The sequence below is a fragment of the Haliaeetus albicilla genome, chromosome 13 (assembly GCF_947461875.1).
Source record: "Haliaeetus albicilla chromosome 13, bHalAlb1.1, whole genome shotgun sequence".
Taxonomy (NCBI): domain Eukaryota; kingdom Metazoa; phylum Chordata; class Aves; order Accipitriformes; family Accipitridae; genus Haliaeetus; species Haliaeetus albicilla.
This window is the reverse complement of record NC_091495.1, coordinates 20,311,391-20,326,743: the sequence shown is the minus strand read 5'-3', so window position 1 is coordinate 20,326,743 and position 15,353 is coordinate 20,311,391. Positions and strand designations below refer to the sequence as shown.

At 45.2% G+C, this 15,353-nt stretch overlaps 1 protein-coding gene across 4 annotated transcripts in view; it reads right to left on the bottom strand.

Moving 5' to 3' along the window:
- Nucleotides 1-6,852: 6,852 nt before the first annotated feature.
- MOCS1 (molybdenum cofactor synthesis 1) overlaps nt 6,853-15,353 on the bottom strand; it is a 34,088-nt gene continuing 25,587 nt past the window's right edge. For 2 of the 4 annotated variants that reach the window (XM_069800367.1, XM_069800365.1), the window contains exons 10-11: nt 14,760-14,807; nt 6,853-10,651 (exon numbers count right to left, since the gene is read on the bottom strand). In XM_069800367.1, the coding sequence (XP_069656468.1) occupies nt 9,780-10,651; nt 14,760-14,807 (920 nt within the window). In that variant the 3' untranslated portion in view covers nt 6,853-9,779. Of the gene's footprint in view, nt 10,652-14,744; nt 14,808-15,353 lie in introns of all 4 variants that reach the window. The other 2 variants (XM_069800368.1, XM_069800366.1) reach the window with 2 other exon arrangements.

Here is a 15,353-nt window from a genome sequence, read left to right as displayed (position 1 = left end):
AAAGCGGGATGGGAGGAGGAAGGGTATAAATCAGACACTGAGGCAATCTTAGTCTCTAATTTTTAACCCATGTTGGCACCATGTTGCCAGAAAGGCAGCAGGAGATTGGACACAAATCAGTAGACCTGACTTAGTGCTGCACAGAGGAGAACCAGTATAATTATGGGCAAATGGACATAATCACAGAAATAGCTGAACTGTGATGAGGGGTAGGCTCTTTCCTGAGAGCTTCTCACAGGAGTGGTGGCCAGTTCTCTTCCCTTCTTACTCCCGCCTGACCTTTCCCTCAGATCTGCAATAAGCTTTGTCACTGCTGAATGTCTCCACCTCTCGCAGTCATTAGAACAAGATCTGGGCTGTCACCAATGCATGTGGAGGTTTTCCCTTGGGAGGCAAGGAAGTGAAATCTTCATCTAACATTTGGGAGAAACCAAGGGACAAAAGCCACATCTGCTAAAAGCAACCTTGTCAGTCTGGTGGCAAACATTACCATCTCCAGATGCATGTCAGACATGAGGAGCACTCAGCTTTGCAAATCTGTCTCCAGCCGCTCACTGCCGAGTGCACAGAACAACAGGAAGGCCAGGTTAGTGTCCCCATCTGCAAACAAAAATTTGAGTGACTTACTAAGCATGACATGTTGGTCTGGCCCACAACCCTGTGCTCAGGTCCTCCTGGATCACAGTCCAGGCCTGTAGTGGTGGGACTGTCCTCTTCTTCCTGTGTTGGTTGCAACAAGCTTCATGGGATGCCAGGGACTGTCTCTTTGCTCATAACTGGGGCAGCAGCAACTCCTGCCTGTGCTCAGGACAGGGCATGGTCCTCAGGCCACGAGGGACCTGGCACAGGCACCCAGGGGCAGCAGCTACACAGGCATCCCCAACCTCACCAGCATTTTCACCATCTTCCCTGTCACCAGCTGTCCCCATTTCTTCCACTGCTGGTTCTGGGTCTGGTTCAGACTTCTTTGCAGTCTTTCCTTGTCCCACATCTGCATGAGCCTTCTGGTGCAGAGAAGCAAGGTTTGGGGCTGAACCCCACCATCCTCCCCATGGCCCTCATGGAGCCACCTCCGCCATTACTGGGAGCTTTGCTTCCCAAGCACCTCCAAGGTGCTCCCAGCCTCGATGAGCTTGGGGGGCTCCACCAGTGTCCGACCAGTCCTTTGGAGAGTTTCAGCTGCATGTGTGTGGAGACATTTTGTCTGAGGGATGAGGCTAAATCTAGGCCATGGTAAAACCCCTGGACAGCAGCTCTGGCACCAGCTGCTCTGATGAGCTGATGCACTCGTTTCTGAGCTGAGCTACTCACTGATGTAGAAGCAGCCCCTGTGCGTGTGTCGGGCAAGCGAACAGGTGCCAAGAGTGCGTCTGGGGGGGAAATTCTTGCTGGTGCCATGTGAGGTTGGAGGAACACTTGGGTTTTCCCCTGTCCTTCTATAAATGTTTTTTGTGAAAATAGGTTTCTTAACTCAGGTTACAACAGCGAGGGCTAAATGAGCTTCACTGTAAGTAGGAAGCCACCAGTGACACGTGAACTGGAAGAAAATCTTGGCTAGGTTAGATAGGAGATGAGCCTCAGGAATGCAGCCTGTCCTCACAAATTATGTTAAAGGACTCCTCCTGGCCACACTCAAACCTGTGTCAGATGTCTGGTGGGATGTCTGCTCTCCTGCAGCAGGGCAAGGGCTTTCCCAGGGCTGCTGGGGAAGGAAGTGCAATCACTGCTATTAAAATGTCATTCTCTGCCGTAGAAAGCGTTGGCACTCTTGCTTTTGGGTAAGGCGCTTGGTCTGAGCCTGGCTTCCCAGAGAGCTGCCTCCCTCATGGCTGAGGACACAGGAGGCATTTTGCCAGGCTCTCCTGCAGCTCGGTGTAGGTGAGGGAGTCCAGGACATGGGGAGTCCTGTTCCCACTGCTGGTGGGAGCACAGGAGTGCTCACTTGCTTGCTCCTCACTCCAGCCAGCTGTGTTTAATTTTAGAAACACAGTGCTATCTTAGGGCATCTTTTTCCATGGAATGCAAGTCTTTAAGTAAATAAATAACAGCTTTGTGGAGATGGAATGACGGCCCATAACCGCACTGCAAAACACGCACCAAGCGAGTCGAGCCCCATTTCCCTTGCATGTGGAACTACTTTGTACAGATACAGTGGCTGCACCGCCTCCCTCCCCTCCTTCAGCCCCCTCCAGAGCTGACCACATGCATTGATTAAAAAGAAATAAAAACACCTTGAAATACCAGCCTTGGAGAAGTGGAAATGAAACCCCCTCCAGCTGCTGGGGTTCAGCTAGTGTTCTCTGGCATAGCTTTTGCAAACCTATGGTTTACTGGCGATGGGCTGTTACTGGCCATGCCTTTGCTGCATCTGAGACATCCCAAAGGGATGTGCACTAAGGCATCCTCAGTGAGCCGGGAGGGAAATAGCAGGCTATAAAGATGAATGCAAGAAACTTGTGTTTAAATACCCCTCCTAGTCTGGCTGGCCAAGATCTTTCTGTGTGCAGTTGTGTTGCTGATGGCTGAATGTCCTGGGTGTGTCCCTGAAAGAGTGTTTACTGGCTGGAAAATCCTGTTAAAGCCATTTTACCAGAGCAAAAGCCCGTTTTCACTGCTCAGGTCCAGCAGCTCTGTGGTGCCTGCATGGCATCTGTTGCATAAGCTGCTTGTAATCCTGTCCCTCTGAGTCAGCAAGGTGAAGTCTTCTAAAGTTCCCAGTCCGAGCAAGACCTTACCACGGTGGCCTTCTGACGTAGGGATTTCAGAGATACACCTAAATCTGCAAGATGGAACAAATATTGTCAAAATCACCCAGACTGGTGGCTACTCACTTTGCTTCACTCCTGCTGCATGTTTCTGCTGCCACTGGGACAAGATGGCAGCCGAGATGACAGGACACTGTACTTATAAGGAAATCTGGTTGGGGCACCCATCTTGGGTGCATTAGGAATTGGGAGCAGCACTTCTCGGTGCCTCCTCAAAGCTAAAGGGGTGGCTAGACTTTGCCTAATTGTGGAGGTATGAGTGAGCTCTGGCAATGGTCTTTGTAGCAAGCAGGCTTGAAATCAGTGTCTGTGGCTTGGAAAAAGCATCATGTAGCATCCTGGTGCCACATGAAGACAGGATGCTTGAAGAGGTTTTGCTCTGGTCTTGCTGTCATAAGAAGACAAGATTATCTTGTCCTTTTTCCTATAGCCCCTGGCAGGAGTGTTTCCGTGCAATACTGATAGTTTTGTGTGTTTGTTCAGGGCTGGTTGTAGTATTTGGATTCACTACAGGGCCTGGGGATTGCCAGGTGCCCCTCGGCCTTGCTGGTGGCTTCCCTTCCCTGCACACTGAGGGTGGGAGAATTTTCCATGTGGTGTGGTTCTCCCTGCTCTTTCTCTGCAAACTACCTGGCTAAGCCATCTCCTCTCCTTGGCCTCAGCTTGCTGCTTCCACTGATACCACAGGTCTGGAGGAAATTTTATTTTATTTTTTGTAAACCCAAGTGAAGGCCCTCTCCTGTGGGGCCGGGCAAGCTCTGCCCATGTTCTCTATAAGCCCAGGATCAGGGCAGCCCTGGCAGCAGCTTCTCTTTTCCACTGATCCCAATTAAGATTTAGTTTTGGCAGGATGGAGCCTTTCAAGCTGCCAGCTGCAATAGGAGAATTGAGGCTTCAGGGGCAGCAAAAATTATTCCCTTCTCTCAGCAAAGCTCATTTCTTGGATCTGGGTTGAGGATGGCCCCAGGAGTTGATCTACAGAAGCCAAATGAGCCACACAGAGCTAAAACATTTCCATTCAGTGTCAGGCCCAGGGTGGGGAAGCACAGCTCTCCAAAGTGCGGAGACTGTGGGTGGCAGCTGGGGAGGCAGCAGGAGGGGAGGGGAGGGGATGGGAGGGTGCAGCTCCATGCACTGCCTTGAGACAGCAGCAATTCCAGCCTCACTGGAACTCTGCATGTGGGGAGGCTTGAGTGCCGAAATGACCCTGTTAATGAAATGAGAGTTTGTTAAGGCCTTGGCAAGTGGCAGTAATGCCAGGTCAGAGCTGCGCTGCTGAAATCCCTCTCTCCCAGCCCTGCAGAAGCAGATGCTACAGGCCAGGTCTCTGCCTGGTGTGATGCTGCACAGCTCTGGTGTTGTTGGTGGAGATTTGCCACAGCGTGCACCAGCTGGTAACTGGTCTAAGGCACTACTAGTGGAGCAGCTGTATATCTGATGGCATGTGTTATTTTCCAAGCATAATATTAACACAACAGTTGCCTGACCCTCCCGCTGTCTCCTCTTCCTCCCCTGCCTCCTGTCACACTGCAGCCAAGCTGCCCTTGACATTGCAACTAGAAACTGCTTTTGCTGGCCTTGTGTCCTTTCAGCACCCTGGAAGTATCATGGGTATAGAAGAGAGTGTTTCAGCTGCATTTATTTTTAAGACTAAATCCATGCAGGAACAGCTTAGTAGTACTGGGAGTTTCTGGTTTTGAGCAGGGTCTCCAGAATTTGAGGATGAGCTTTAATGCCCTCTCTGTTGATGGAACTATTGATGAGGCAATTGTCTCTGTAATACTGTTGCTAATTTGGGGTTCTGGAAGCAACCCTTAAGCAATAATGAGGTGTGAAGCTTTGCTCCATGGAACAAGTGTTGTGTGGATGGGACCTTGGAGAGCCACAGACACTAGCCAGCTTGCCTGATGGCCATGGCCATGCCATTGCAGTCAGGTTGTGCAGATGAAGCTGAGCAATGCCCGGTTTGTCATGCCGCTCCACTCAGAGCAAAGCTTATCAGTGTCTTGAGGCACTTATCCCTTCCCGTGAACTTGCACTTTGCTCCCCAAAGGAGCAAATAGGATGAGTACAAAAATAGACATGCTAAACTGAAGGTTTCTAAACATGGCACTGGCAGTGTGGAGGGACAGAGGAAGGTAGAGATAGCTGGATCTGTGCCTCAGCTACCACTGTTCAAGCTTGTTGTGACCAAAATTAGGATCTGCTCTTATGACAGAGTGCCCTGAGCTCACCCAAAGCCCTTCAGGCCCAGCCTGTGAAAAAGGATTTGGCCGCTCCACCCTGTGCCTTTCTGGGGAGCGTGCTAGACATGTCAGGGGTTTGCCTTCCATTGTCACACCTTTGCAGTGCTCCTCAGATCCACTGGTTTGCAGACCTAAATTGAGGCTTTAACCTGAAGTTTCAAAAAACTGAAAGCCTACTCAGCCTACTGCAACTAGCAACTCCTCTGTTTTTAGGTTTCCTGAAATGCTAAGCTTCTCTTGGAGCAAGGCTCTAGTAAGTGGAGGGAAGTGAACTGTGTTTCCATTTAACTAATTGGCAGTCCTGTGTCCTGGCCAAAGCACACACAATGTTACAGCCATTTTTAAGCTGTTACATGCCTGCATTACTGCTGCTGAGGCAGCCAGGAGCCGCAAACTAGTGAAGGGCCAAGGAAGGGGTGGGATGAAGGGCCAGATTCTGTTCAGTCAAATCCCACATAAAGCTGAGTAACGTCAGCAACTTAGAGAATTACCGCAGGTCACCAGGGGCTTCGAATAGCTAAAAAATTCATTCCCCTTTTTAGTGTGCAGCTGCCGTTGCTCTTAGAGTCTGGTTTTGAGTCATTCACATCAGAAGCAGGGGTCCCTTCCTAAGGTATTTCAAGCTTCGTCTTCCCCACTCTTCTTCCCTTAGCACCTTCTAAGAGCACTGCTCTCTGACATAGATTTAATCTCTTTAAGACTACTTAGTGACTAGCTTCTGATGGCTTCTCCTTTAAATGCCACATCCATTTTTTTTCCAGGGCAGACTGAGGGTAGGGCAAGTAGCCTCGGGATGTGGCCATGAAGTAGAGAGGCCAAAACTGCCGCAAAAGAGGCAGGCTGAATGAGCAGTGAACGACCATAAGATACAAATGGGACATTAGCTGGGGCAAGTGAGAGTTTCCAGCAGGCAAAAGCTATACTGCACATGCATTGTGAGGGCTGCCATGATCTGCAATATTTGCATTCATGTTGTGTTTGGCACGCAGTGTTAGAGGTGCGATTTGTGCTCTCATGGCACTCTTCAGGAGGAGGTGGTGGGCTTAGTGCTTTACACTGTGTCTTTTGGTTAAATCTTCAAAAACCTGGTTCCAAATTAGGAAGCAGCTCCTAGAAAAAGGATGTAAAGCTTTGTGCTATCGTCCCAGGATTGGCAGCATTTGGAGGCTGTACCTGGAGAGAAGAGAGATCCTCTGGCAGTACAGCTGCTGTCTCTGCCCTCTTGCAGAGCAATTGCACTGCACTGTGGCTGGTTACAGTGAACAGCTCAACTGACTAAATGTCCTCAGGTAGGAACAGATCTTCTTGATAGTAGAAGAGGTGAGAGCTTTCCTGGAAGCTCAGATGGATCAGAAGAGGAATTTCCCTTAGACTTATTCCTGATTCAGGAGGGATGGACTTCTATACAGGCACTTTCCTGGACCTCAGTTTCAGTGCATGGTTGCTCAGGCTAAGAGGGAGAGCTCTGGAGGCAGCAGTTCCTTATGCTACTCTGCAACACAAAGCAGTACTGTTATATGCAGCCAGACTCAGAACAGGTGCATGGGAGAAGCTGGGATAATGATGAGAGATGATCAATTATGATGCTAAACCTACAGGATTATTTAGTTTAAGAACAGCCAGATAGAGATGAGTTTCACTCAACAAAAAAAAAAAAGTAGATTCCTTATAGTAATAAGTTACTGTGACTGATGCTTTGCTAATTGGTGACTACTCATTGCAACTCAAAGTCTGTCTTGTTGCTTGTCCTGAGTTAACTATTCATAGAAGCTCATGGATTAAAATATAGATGTTCCTTTGAATGAATAAAAAGGGTATTCAAAGTAATGCAAAACATATTTCATTACAACTAGTGTTTATTAAAAATGCAATGGACAAAAAAAAGCAAGCCTCCAAAAAGCAGTTTATGAACATATATTACACCATTGCGCACCCAGCACCAGTGAAACATACAGTCCTATCAGCTCATTTCTCTTGCAAAATGTTCTGTTGACTCATGCTTCGTTCATTATCTATAAATGTGCGTTAATTATTTCAAGACTTAATAATGTAACATGAGCATAAAATGGCATCAAAGTCTGTTGCCCAAAGCTTCAAGCCACTCTCAACCCAAGAAAGTAGTGAAATGTGCGTAAGTAGCAAGATGTGCATGGTAGTTATGCATGTGCTCTGTAGTCCTTTGTGTGAGCCTTACAGCATGATGGCAAACTTCTCAGAAGCCAAAAAGAATTGTATGCCCCAAAGCATCACTTTATTATTACTGTCTAGTTTCCTCTTAGTTTTCAAAACTAGCTAGAGGCTGGGTGAGGGCAGGGTGTGTTGTGTGAGGTAGGGGGAGTTAAGTCCTTGTGTAAATCAGTTAACTTAGAAGGTTACACATGTGCTTACTTTTCCTGACAATTTGTTTCCATGCTGAGCTAGGGAAACTTTTGTGTTATGGTCACAGCAGCTCCACAGATGAACATGGTCTCTTGTATTTGCAGGGTCGGGGGGGATTGTTGGTGCTCAGTATGACAGTGCTAGGTACACTCTTGGGAAGGAGCAGGAGTGCCCTTACTATTAACTTAAAGACAGATCAGTAATATCAAGGGAATAAGGACTAGAACACTGAATGTAGGGGTACAAATGTTTATGGAGTTTGGGCACCAAGCTTTCTAGAGTCCTTTCTCCTTTTAGTTTGTCCTGGGTTCAGCTGGGATAGAGTTAATTTTTACAGGAACCTGGGAGTGGGGGGCACAGCTGGGACAGCTGACCTGAACTAGCCAAGGAGCTATTCCATACCATGTGACATCATGCTCAGTATATAAATGGGGAGCAGGCTGGGGGGGCTCTCTCATCTTTTGGTGGGGGAAGTGGTGGAGCATCAGGTTCCAGGTGGTGAGCAGTTGCACTGTGCATCACTCGTTTTGTATATGCTTTTATTAGTACTGTTGTTATTGTTGTAACTTCTCTTTTTGTGTTGTCCTGGTAAATTGTCCTTATCTCAACCCTCGAGGTTCTGTTTTGTTTTTTTTTTTCTTTTCTCTTTTCTGATTCTCCTCCCCATCCCACCAGAGCGGGGCGGGAGGAGTGAGCAAGTGGCTGCGTGGTCCTTTGTTACCGGCTGGGCTGAAACCATGACACAGCTGTAGCTGCTAGGTGTGTCATTGCATGTGCTTTATCTCACAGTGCCAATGAATAAAGAAACAAATTCACCTGCAATGGAAAAAGTGCCTTCTGTGGTAGCTAGTGTATGAGATTCGTAGTAAAATCTATTGCCTCCTCATCTTAGGCCTGTGCTTACTTTAAGTGAGCAGGATGTGCATGACAGTGTGGTGTGTACTTTACTGATGCTCACAATAATTTAACCTTATTTCATGAGAAGCAGCTACTTTCAAAGCTTAAGATGCTTTTTGAGTAGCCTCTGACATTATTAGAGCTGTCTTCAACTCTGTGCGTATGGAGAGGGAGCACCCTGAATCATATGTAACTTCACATTAGCCATAAGCAGTAGAAAACAAGTAAACCAAAGTTGAAAACACCCTGTTTAGAGCATTTAAATTAACATTTGAAAAGCATCCATCAATATTAACAACGTTGAGTCATTTCTTATCTAGGATAGTCAATTATCAAAGCTATTTAATGCTATGTGACAGTGGCCACTGGAACACTTAAGTGCTCTGAGGCCAGAAGACTTCATGAAAGCAAATTAGAGAAACATGTAGGAAAACACTGGCTGATGCAACACAAACTACCTTGCTCTTCCAAGCGGCTACTAGTCTAAAAGTTTATCTGTCAGGACTATGCAGGTTGCTGGTTACTAGGAACTGCACTGTAGGACTAAAAAACTGGGAGTCTTCTGGGGCTTGGTGTGACATTTCTAAAGTCAGGGAGAGCTGACACCTATTTCTGTGCATGGCATAATTAAGCCCTTAAGCATGCAGACACAGGGCCTCAATGTATTTGAGTGCTAAGATCAAGATGCTGGAACATGCTTGTAACATTGTAAAAGGTATCTTTCAGATCAGCAAGATAATTCTTCCAAACCCAGAAATCTTCTGTTTCTACATCATGTTTTACAGAGCATTCAAGGCAGACAACTGGTCAGCTGCCATCTTTTTTTTTTTTTTTTTTTTTTCTTCTGAAACTCAGATGTGTATATTTCCCACTTGCAGGCAAGGGAAGCAGTAGCAATGCAAAGGGATGGGAGCTGCCCCTGTGACCCTGACTGTTTGACAGTTATAACCTCTGCTGTATGGTAAGGTTCCCAAGCTGTATTCTTCTCCCTGTCACCTTCTAAATTCAACTAAGGAGGTTGGGAGACAGATGGACACAGTTCTGAAATCTTAATTCTTGACTTAAAAATAATTGCCAAATAATAGCACTTTGAGCATTTGCTTCATTTCCAGAGCTCACAGTTGCATGGTGTGATGGATGACAGCAGCTGTGAATATTTCACAGCAAGAAGGAAAAAAAAACCAAATCCAACACTTCTGTGGTATACCTAGGAATCTTTGCTCAAGCTCATGGTGAGGACATTGAAAGGAAGGTACTGGCAGAGTGGAGAAGTCTGTCTTCTACAAAAACACACACAGTTATCAACAGGGATAAGTGGCTCCACTGTTCACCCAGCAGTAAGCTGACATGGTAAGGCAAAACTGGAGTTGTAGGGTTGTTAGATGGTATTCCTGCTGAGGTTTCCAAGCCTACCAGCTGAGCAAAAATAGTTCTGTAAGAGGCTGCACATGAACAGTGGTCAGCTGGAGGGCTGGAGGTGTCTGGATATGATCTAGACCCTTGAGAAGTCTCCCCTCTGCCCACCTGTCTTACTAAGCAACTTCACCTCTTTGATCACAATTTCATGAGTAACTGCTTTGCACATGTCATACACAGTCAGGGCAGCCAGGCTGGCAGCTGTTAGAGCTTCCATCTCCACACCTGTCCTCCCCCAGGTCTGACAGGAGCTTCGAATCACCACTGCATATCTGGCCTCATCCAGGCTCAAGGACACCTCAACATGGTTGAGGGGGATGTTGTGACACAATGGGATCAACTGGCTGGTCAGTTTGGCTCCCTGAATTCCTGCAATCTGGGCTACTGCCAGCACATCCCCTTTCTTCACCTGGTTCTGCCTCACCATCCCAAATGCCTTCTGCCCCAGGCAGACCACAGCACCAGCAACAGCACTTCTTCTTGAATCTGGCTTCCCTCCAACATCAACCATTGTGGCCCGTCCTTCCTCATCAGTGTGAGTCAAGCTGTGAGAGGCACGAGGCACCTTGGTGCAAGATCCCAAATCCCTGGTACAGAATTCAGATCCTGGACTTGCCTCTTTGTGGATTATCAGTCCAGAAACTTGGCCAACAGAAGAAGCCTCAAGGCACTTTGTGTCAAATGTGGAGCTTGGGTCCTTCTGGAAGACACAGCAGCCTCTGAGCTGGGTTTGTAGAATTCCTGTCATTATGTGCCACTGTTGCTCTGGGTGAGATCCTGGTAGGAAAGGTTGTCCTGTAAGCTTATTTTTCACAAACGCTTTTCCCATTTGTTTGGGTAAACTTGTTCTCAAAGTCAGCCAATGGCTAAATGTGTGGCCCCACTGTTTTGAATTTGCCGGAAACTGCAGGGCATCTTGGCGTAGTGGGAATGACATCAATGCAGGCTCTAGGGAAAAAAAATGAAAAAGTAATATGAGAATACATATTACTAACTGGAAAGCTAAGCTAAGTCTGCAGTAGCTGAGAACCCTGTCACAGCACTGCTTAGGACTTTCTGTATTGCAAAAACCTCAATAAGCCTGCAACCATCCACTTTTCTCCTCAAGCTCTTTCTCTTCTCTCTCATCAGTTCCCTGCATTTGCTGGTTTGTTATTATGAACCCCAAGACTCAAAACACTTATTTAAAGGTCCCTGACAAGAAGAAACAACTTGCTTTCAAAAAGTATCCACACTTACTGAGAAACAGCAGCCAAGAAAGCTTATAGGAACATCAGTTCTGAAGAAAAGCAAGTCACAGCATCTCAGCATCCATTTGAGACTGTCCCAGCACTAGTTTTCTTTTGAAAGCCTGGCCAGGATTAATAGGGAATTCTTGCACTCAGATTCTCAACTCTGCCTTTCCAAGCACCTTCCTCCCAGCACAGGCGGCTGCACTCCCTTTCATCTCCTTCTTCAGGGAAGCCAGCACTTGAGGACAGCGGAAACCAGAAGCACTGCAACTGCACTGTCTACAAGCTCAGAGGGTGGCTCTGTGATGGGAACCTCACTTACTACTACCAGCTCTTACCACGTTAATGACAGCTGAAGTTTAAGCACTGGAAAAACCACGCTCCCCTCATTGACAGATTTTAAATCTACTCAGAAGTATGTTCCAAGTCGAGCTGGCAGGGGTCCCGGCTGGCAGAGAGGTAGTAAGCCCTCCTTGCCCCTTTTCACCATTTAATCCCTTGGTTTTGGCATTTGCTCTGGACTAAATGCCAAGTGTCAAGACAGAAGGAGTCTTTTTCACATAAAAGAAGTGATTTCTTTTGTAAGTAAAGAGAAAGCAGTATAGTGGTAAGTGGCTAAGCCCTAATTTAATAGCCTCATTGATAAGCATGTTTCTCTTTTTCTGGAGCTCCTGCTCTCTTTGCTCTGAGAAACTTGGAATTGGGTTTTGCTCAATAACCTCCTTTGGCAGCTCCCTTACTCCTGAGTTTTCAGACTGCTCGCAGGTGAATCAAAGCACCTTCCTGGCCCCTCTGCACCTTGCTGAGCTAGCTCTGCTGGCCTGACCTACAGGTATCACCTTGGACTGTCCACATGACAATAACAGACACAGTGCGGACAACCCATTGGTTGTGGCCCCCACCCTATTTTTTTTTTTTTAGAAACAAACCAACCAATCTCTTCCTTGTTAGTCCCAGCCTCTGCTACAACAAAACCAATGCACCTAATGCCTTTTTTATCTAGCATATCCTCCAAACATTGATCTGAAAGTGCCTGTTACTGAAGCTTAAATCGACCATAGATTTAATTATTTTTTTAATCACTGCAATCATCTAAATTCAGGCAAAGGCCCTTTTTGATCTACAGCTGATGGCCTATCTGCTAAAATTAAGATTCCTGCAAGTTTAGTGGTAATGCGTTTACCGTCAGAGGAATGGGATTACATAGATATAAATGTTTTGAGTGCAACAGCGTTCTGCTTTAGAAGAGCAGAGAAAATTATGCTTATTCTTCCTTTCTTTCCCTCTTTCTTTATACAGCAGGGCCTAACCTAAATATTCTTTTTAAAATCGAAGAACTCAAAAGTACTCTGTTCTTCTGGATTCCTTGATTAGTTTTAAAGCTGAACCTAAAACCCTGGCAAAGTGTCTTGTCTTCAGGAGAAGCTGGACTGCAAAGGCAGACAAGTACTTCTGCAGGATAAACCCACATGGTTAGGAGCAGGGAAGAGAAGTACTGTTTGCTCAAGTGGAGTGGTAAGTAAAAAGACAACAATAGACAGTAATGCATGCAAAGCATCTTTGCTTTTCCTAACAACCTACATTTTCTTCAAGTTGTACCTAGTCATCTCTATCTTCACCCAAATTGCTCACATACCTAAAAAAAAAAAAAAAAAAAAAGGTTTTCTACAGCACTATACATAGCACAACTGAAACCATCTGACAAACTGCATCTCCTTATATTCTATTACTGCACCTGAAGTTTAACTGTGTTAGCTTCTAACTAGCACAGTCTCAGGGTGGGGTGGGCGGAAGTAAGCCAGGAGATAGATACTTAAATTAAGGAGGAAGTTCCCACAACTGAAGTGAACCCATAAGAAGAACAACCTGCCAAAATGAATATTTTGATTAAGGGAAATAGGCTACAAACCATATAGCAAAGGATCAGATAACAGCAGTGCAGGGAAGAAGCCAGGTTTGGCTTACTGGGACTAGCAAAACCAATTAGTGATTTCCACAGGATTCATTGAGTTTCATTAAATTAATTCCATATACACACACCCCCTATACACTGCTTGCACGCCAGCATTATTTGAAGTTTGTGAGTAATTCAAAACACAATTAGGAAATCTCCTAATGATTGCCCGTGTCTCACAGTGGAATACTCTCCAGTCTCTCCACTGATGTGATGACTGCCAGCAGTTAGTCTCAAAGGGACATGGAACAGCTGGGGGAGGACCTGGACAGGCTGCCTCTTTTACTGTATGTTTGTCAGACAATGTTAAAGCACTTTACAAAAGGAAATTGGATGGATCTGATCTGTAGACATCCAAACATTGCTATGAATGCTAACTTTGGAGTGTGGGGTTCTTTCAAAAGGCATCTTGAAAAATTATCTGTCATGAGTTTAATATAGTATTTTTCATGTTAAAAACCAACAAAAACAAAAACAAAAAAACCCCAAATTTTTCCTCATGCAGCAAGTCAATACACACTTTAAACAAAGGGTCCTCTTTCCCCTTTTCTTGGCACACAATGCAGCAGTGGTCAAATATAAAACAGCAAAAGCAATCTGAGAGAGACAATCTTGTGCCACTGAATCCATTCACTTTAAAACTCAACATGGAAAATTATGGCCCTTTAAAGAGGGGCATAAAGTGAAAAATATTCCCCATGAAAACCTATGTTAAAAGAGCTCTGTAGATCCTATTTCCTAATAAAGGCAACAGAAGTACAAGCACTAGGGTCTTGGTTTAAAAAAAAAGAGCAGTTATTATATCACCTATAGCAAAGACCAGCAAATTAATGCATGTTACCCTCCTCTCCCCAAGAGTACTTGTTTTAAGAGCTGTGTTTTAAACTGCACAGCAGCTAACCTGCTTCAGAGCATCCAATGGGAGGATGAGAGTTTGGGTATGAAAAGTAATGTTCATCTCTTCCACCCTTGCTGCATTTTTTTCCTCCCCTTGTTGATAAGAAACAACAGAACAACTTCCACTTAATCTCACAATGCTAACACTTGCAAACAAAAATTTTTTAAGTCTAAGGAAGAAAAAAAGTAGATGATAGCTAATCTTACAAAACAGGCATGGAGGAGGTAAAAAACCACACTGAAGGAGATGATGTAAAAAATCAGTAAGAGAATCCTAGTAATGCCATATCGCTCATGAACAGAGCTTCAGGCAGAAGGGAGAGTTAGTAAACATATTCAATAGACACAAGGAGAAGGAAGGCTCTTGGTCCATAGGGCTGGTCAGATACCACCAGTTTTCATTGTTATGTTCTGAGGCTTTGCAGCAATAAGAGGACATTTCAAAAGAATAAAGCCCCAAGGTTCAGATTCTGAAGTAAAGAAGTAGTGAGGTAGGAAAACTTGCATTTCTGTCAGGTTACTGGCTTTATATGTTAGAAGTGAAGTTGAATTTCTTAATCCAGGGATAAAAGTCCATTATATGGCAATCTGGTCAATTTCAAAACTCACCCCGAACTGCCTTATAAGTTACTATACTATTCTTGTTAAGTACAAAGGGAGCAGATAGATAGGAAATAAGATGATAAAGCTTGTGATCCATTTGGAAAATGTAATGAACTTTCAAAATTAGAAAAAACAAACAGTGCTCTCAGTCAGAAGACTGGATAAGACTTGGTAGGGGCATTAAACCTTTCTTCCTCTTCCACTTCAGCATGTCAACCACAACTGCCTTTTAAGAAACTCATTTCTTTGCCTAAACTAAGCCAGAACCAAACACAATTTAGATTTAAAAGCCCAATCCACTCTGCTCCCCCAAAGACAAAAACCCAAACAAAATCATTGTATGTTTATTACGTACTGATTTGTCACCCACCAATCAGGATCATTGGCCGGTTTTTCATCTGGGAAATGTTAAACATGCCTAGAAATAAAATAAGGAACACATAAAAATCCTAGCTTTTTAGGTTTTAAGTCATGCATCTGGTTTATATATTTAGTTTTCTGCTCTTCACAGTGCAACCTGCATACTAGGAAAACCAAAGCTCAATAAAGACCAAGGGAGCTGGAGGAAGGGGATTCTAACATGGTATTATTTAAAACCATAGCTGCCACAGTCTCCAAGCATCCAGCTGCTACTGATCTATCACGCTGTAGAATCCTTTCTCAGAAAGCTTTCCATAATCTGAATTATGGTCTACCTACTACAGAACTCAAACAACTGGGGACTATCTTGTTTCTTAACAATAGCATATAAGTGTATTAGTTCTATGGATAAGCTGTTAACAGTGTTCCAGTTCAAAGAAGTCCAGTCACAGAAGGCCCCAAGGGCAACACTGGGATTAACACAAATTGGAACAAGACAGACAATGTCAGGTAAATGCTGCTGGTGCAAAATGCCTTTACTAGGGGGAAAAACACTATTCTCCCCACCCCCCATCCCCTTACCCCCCCTGCTACTTTCCCAAAT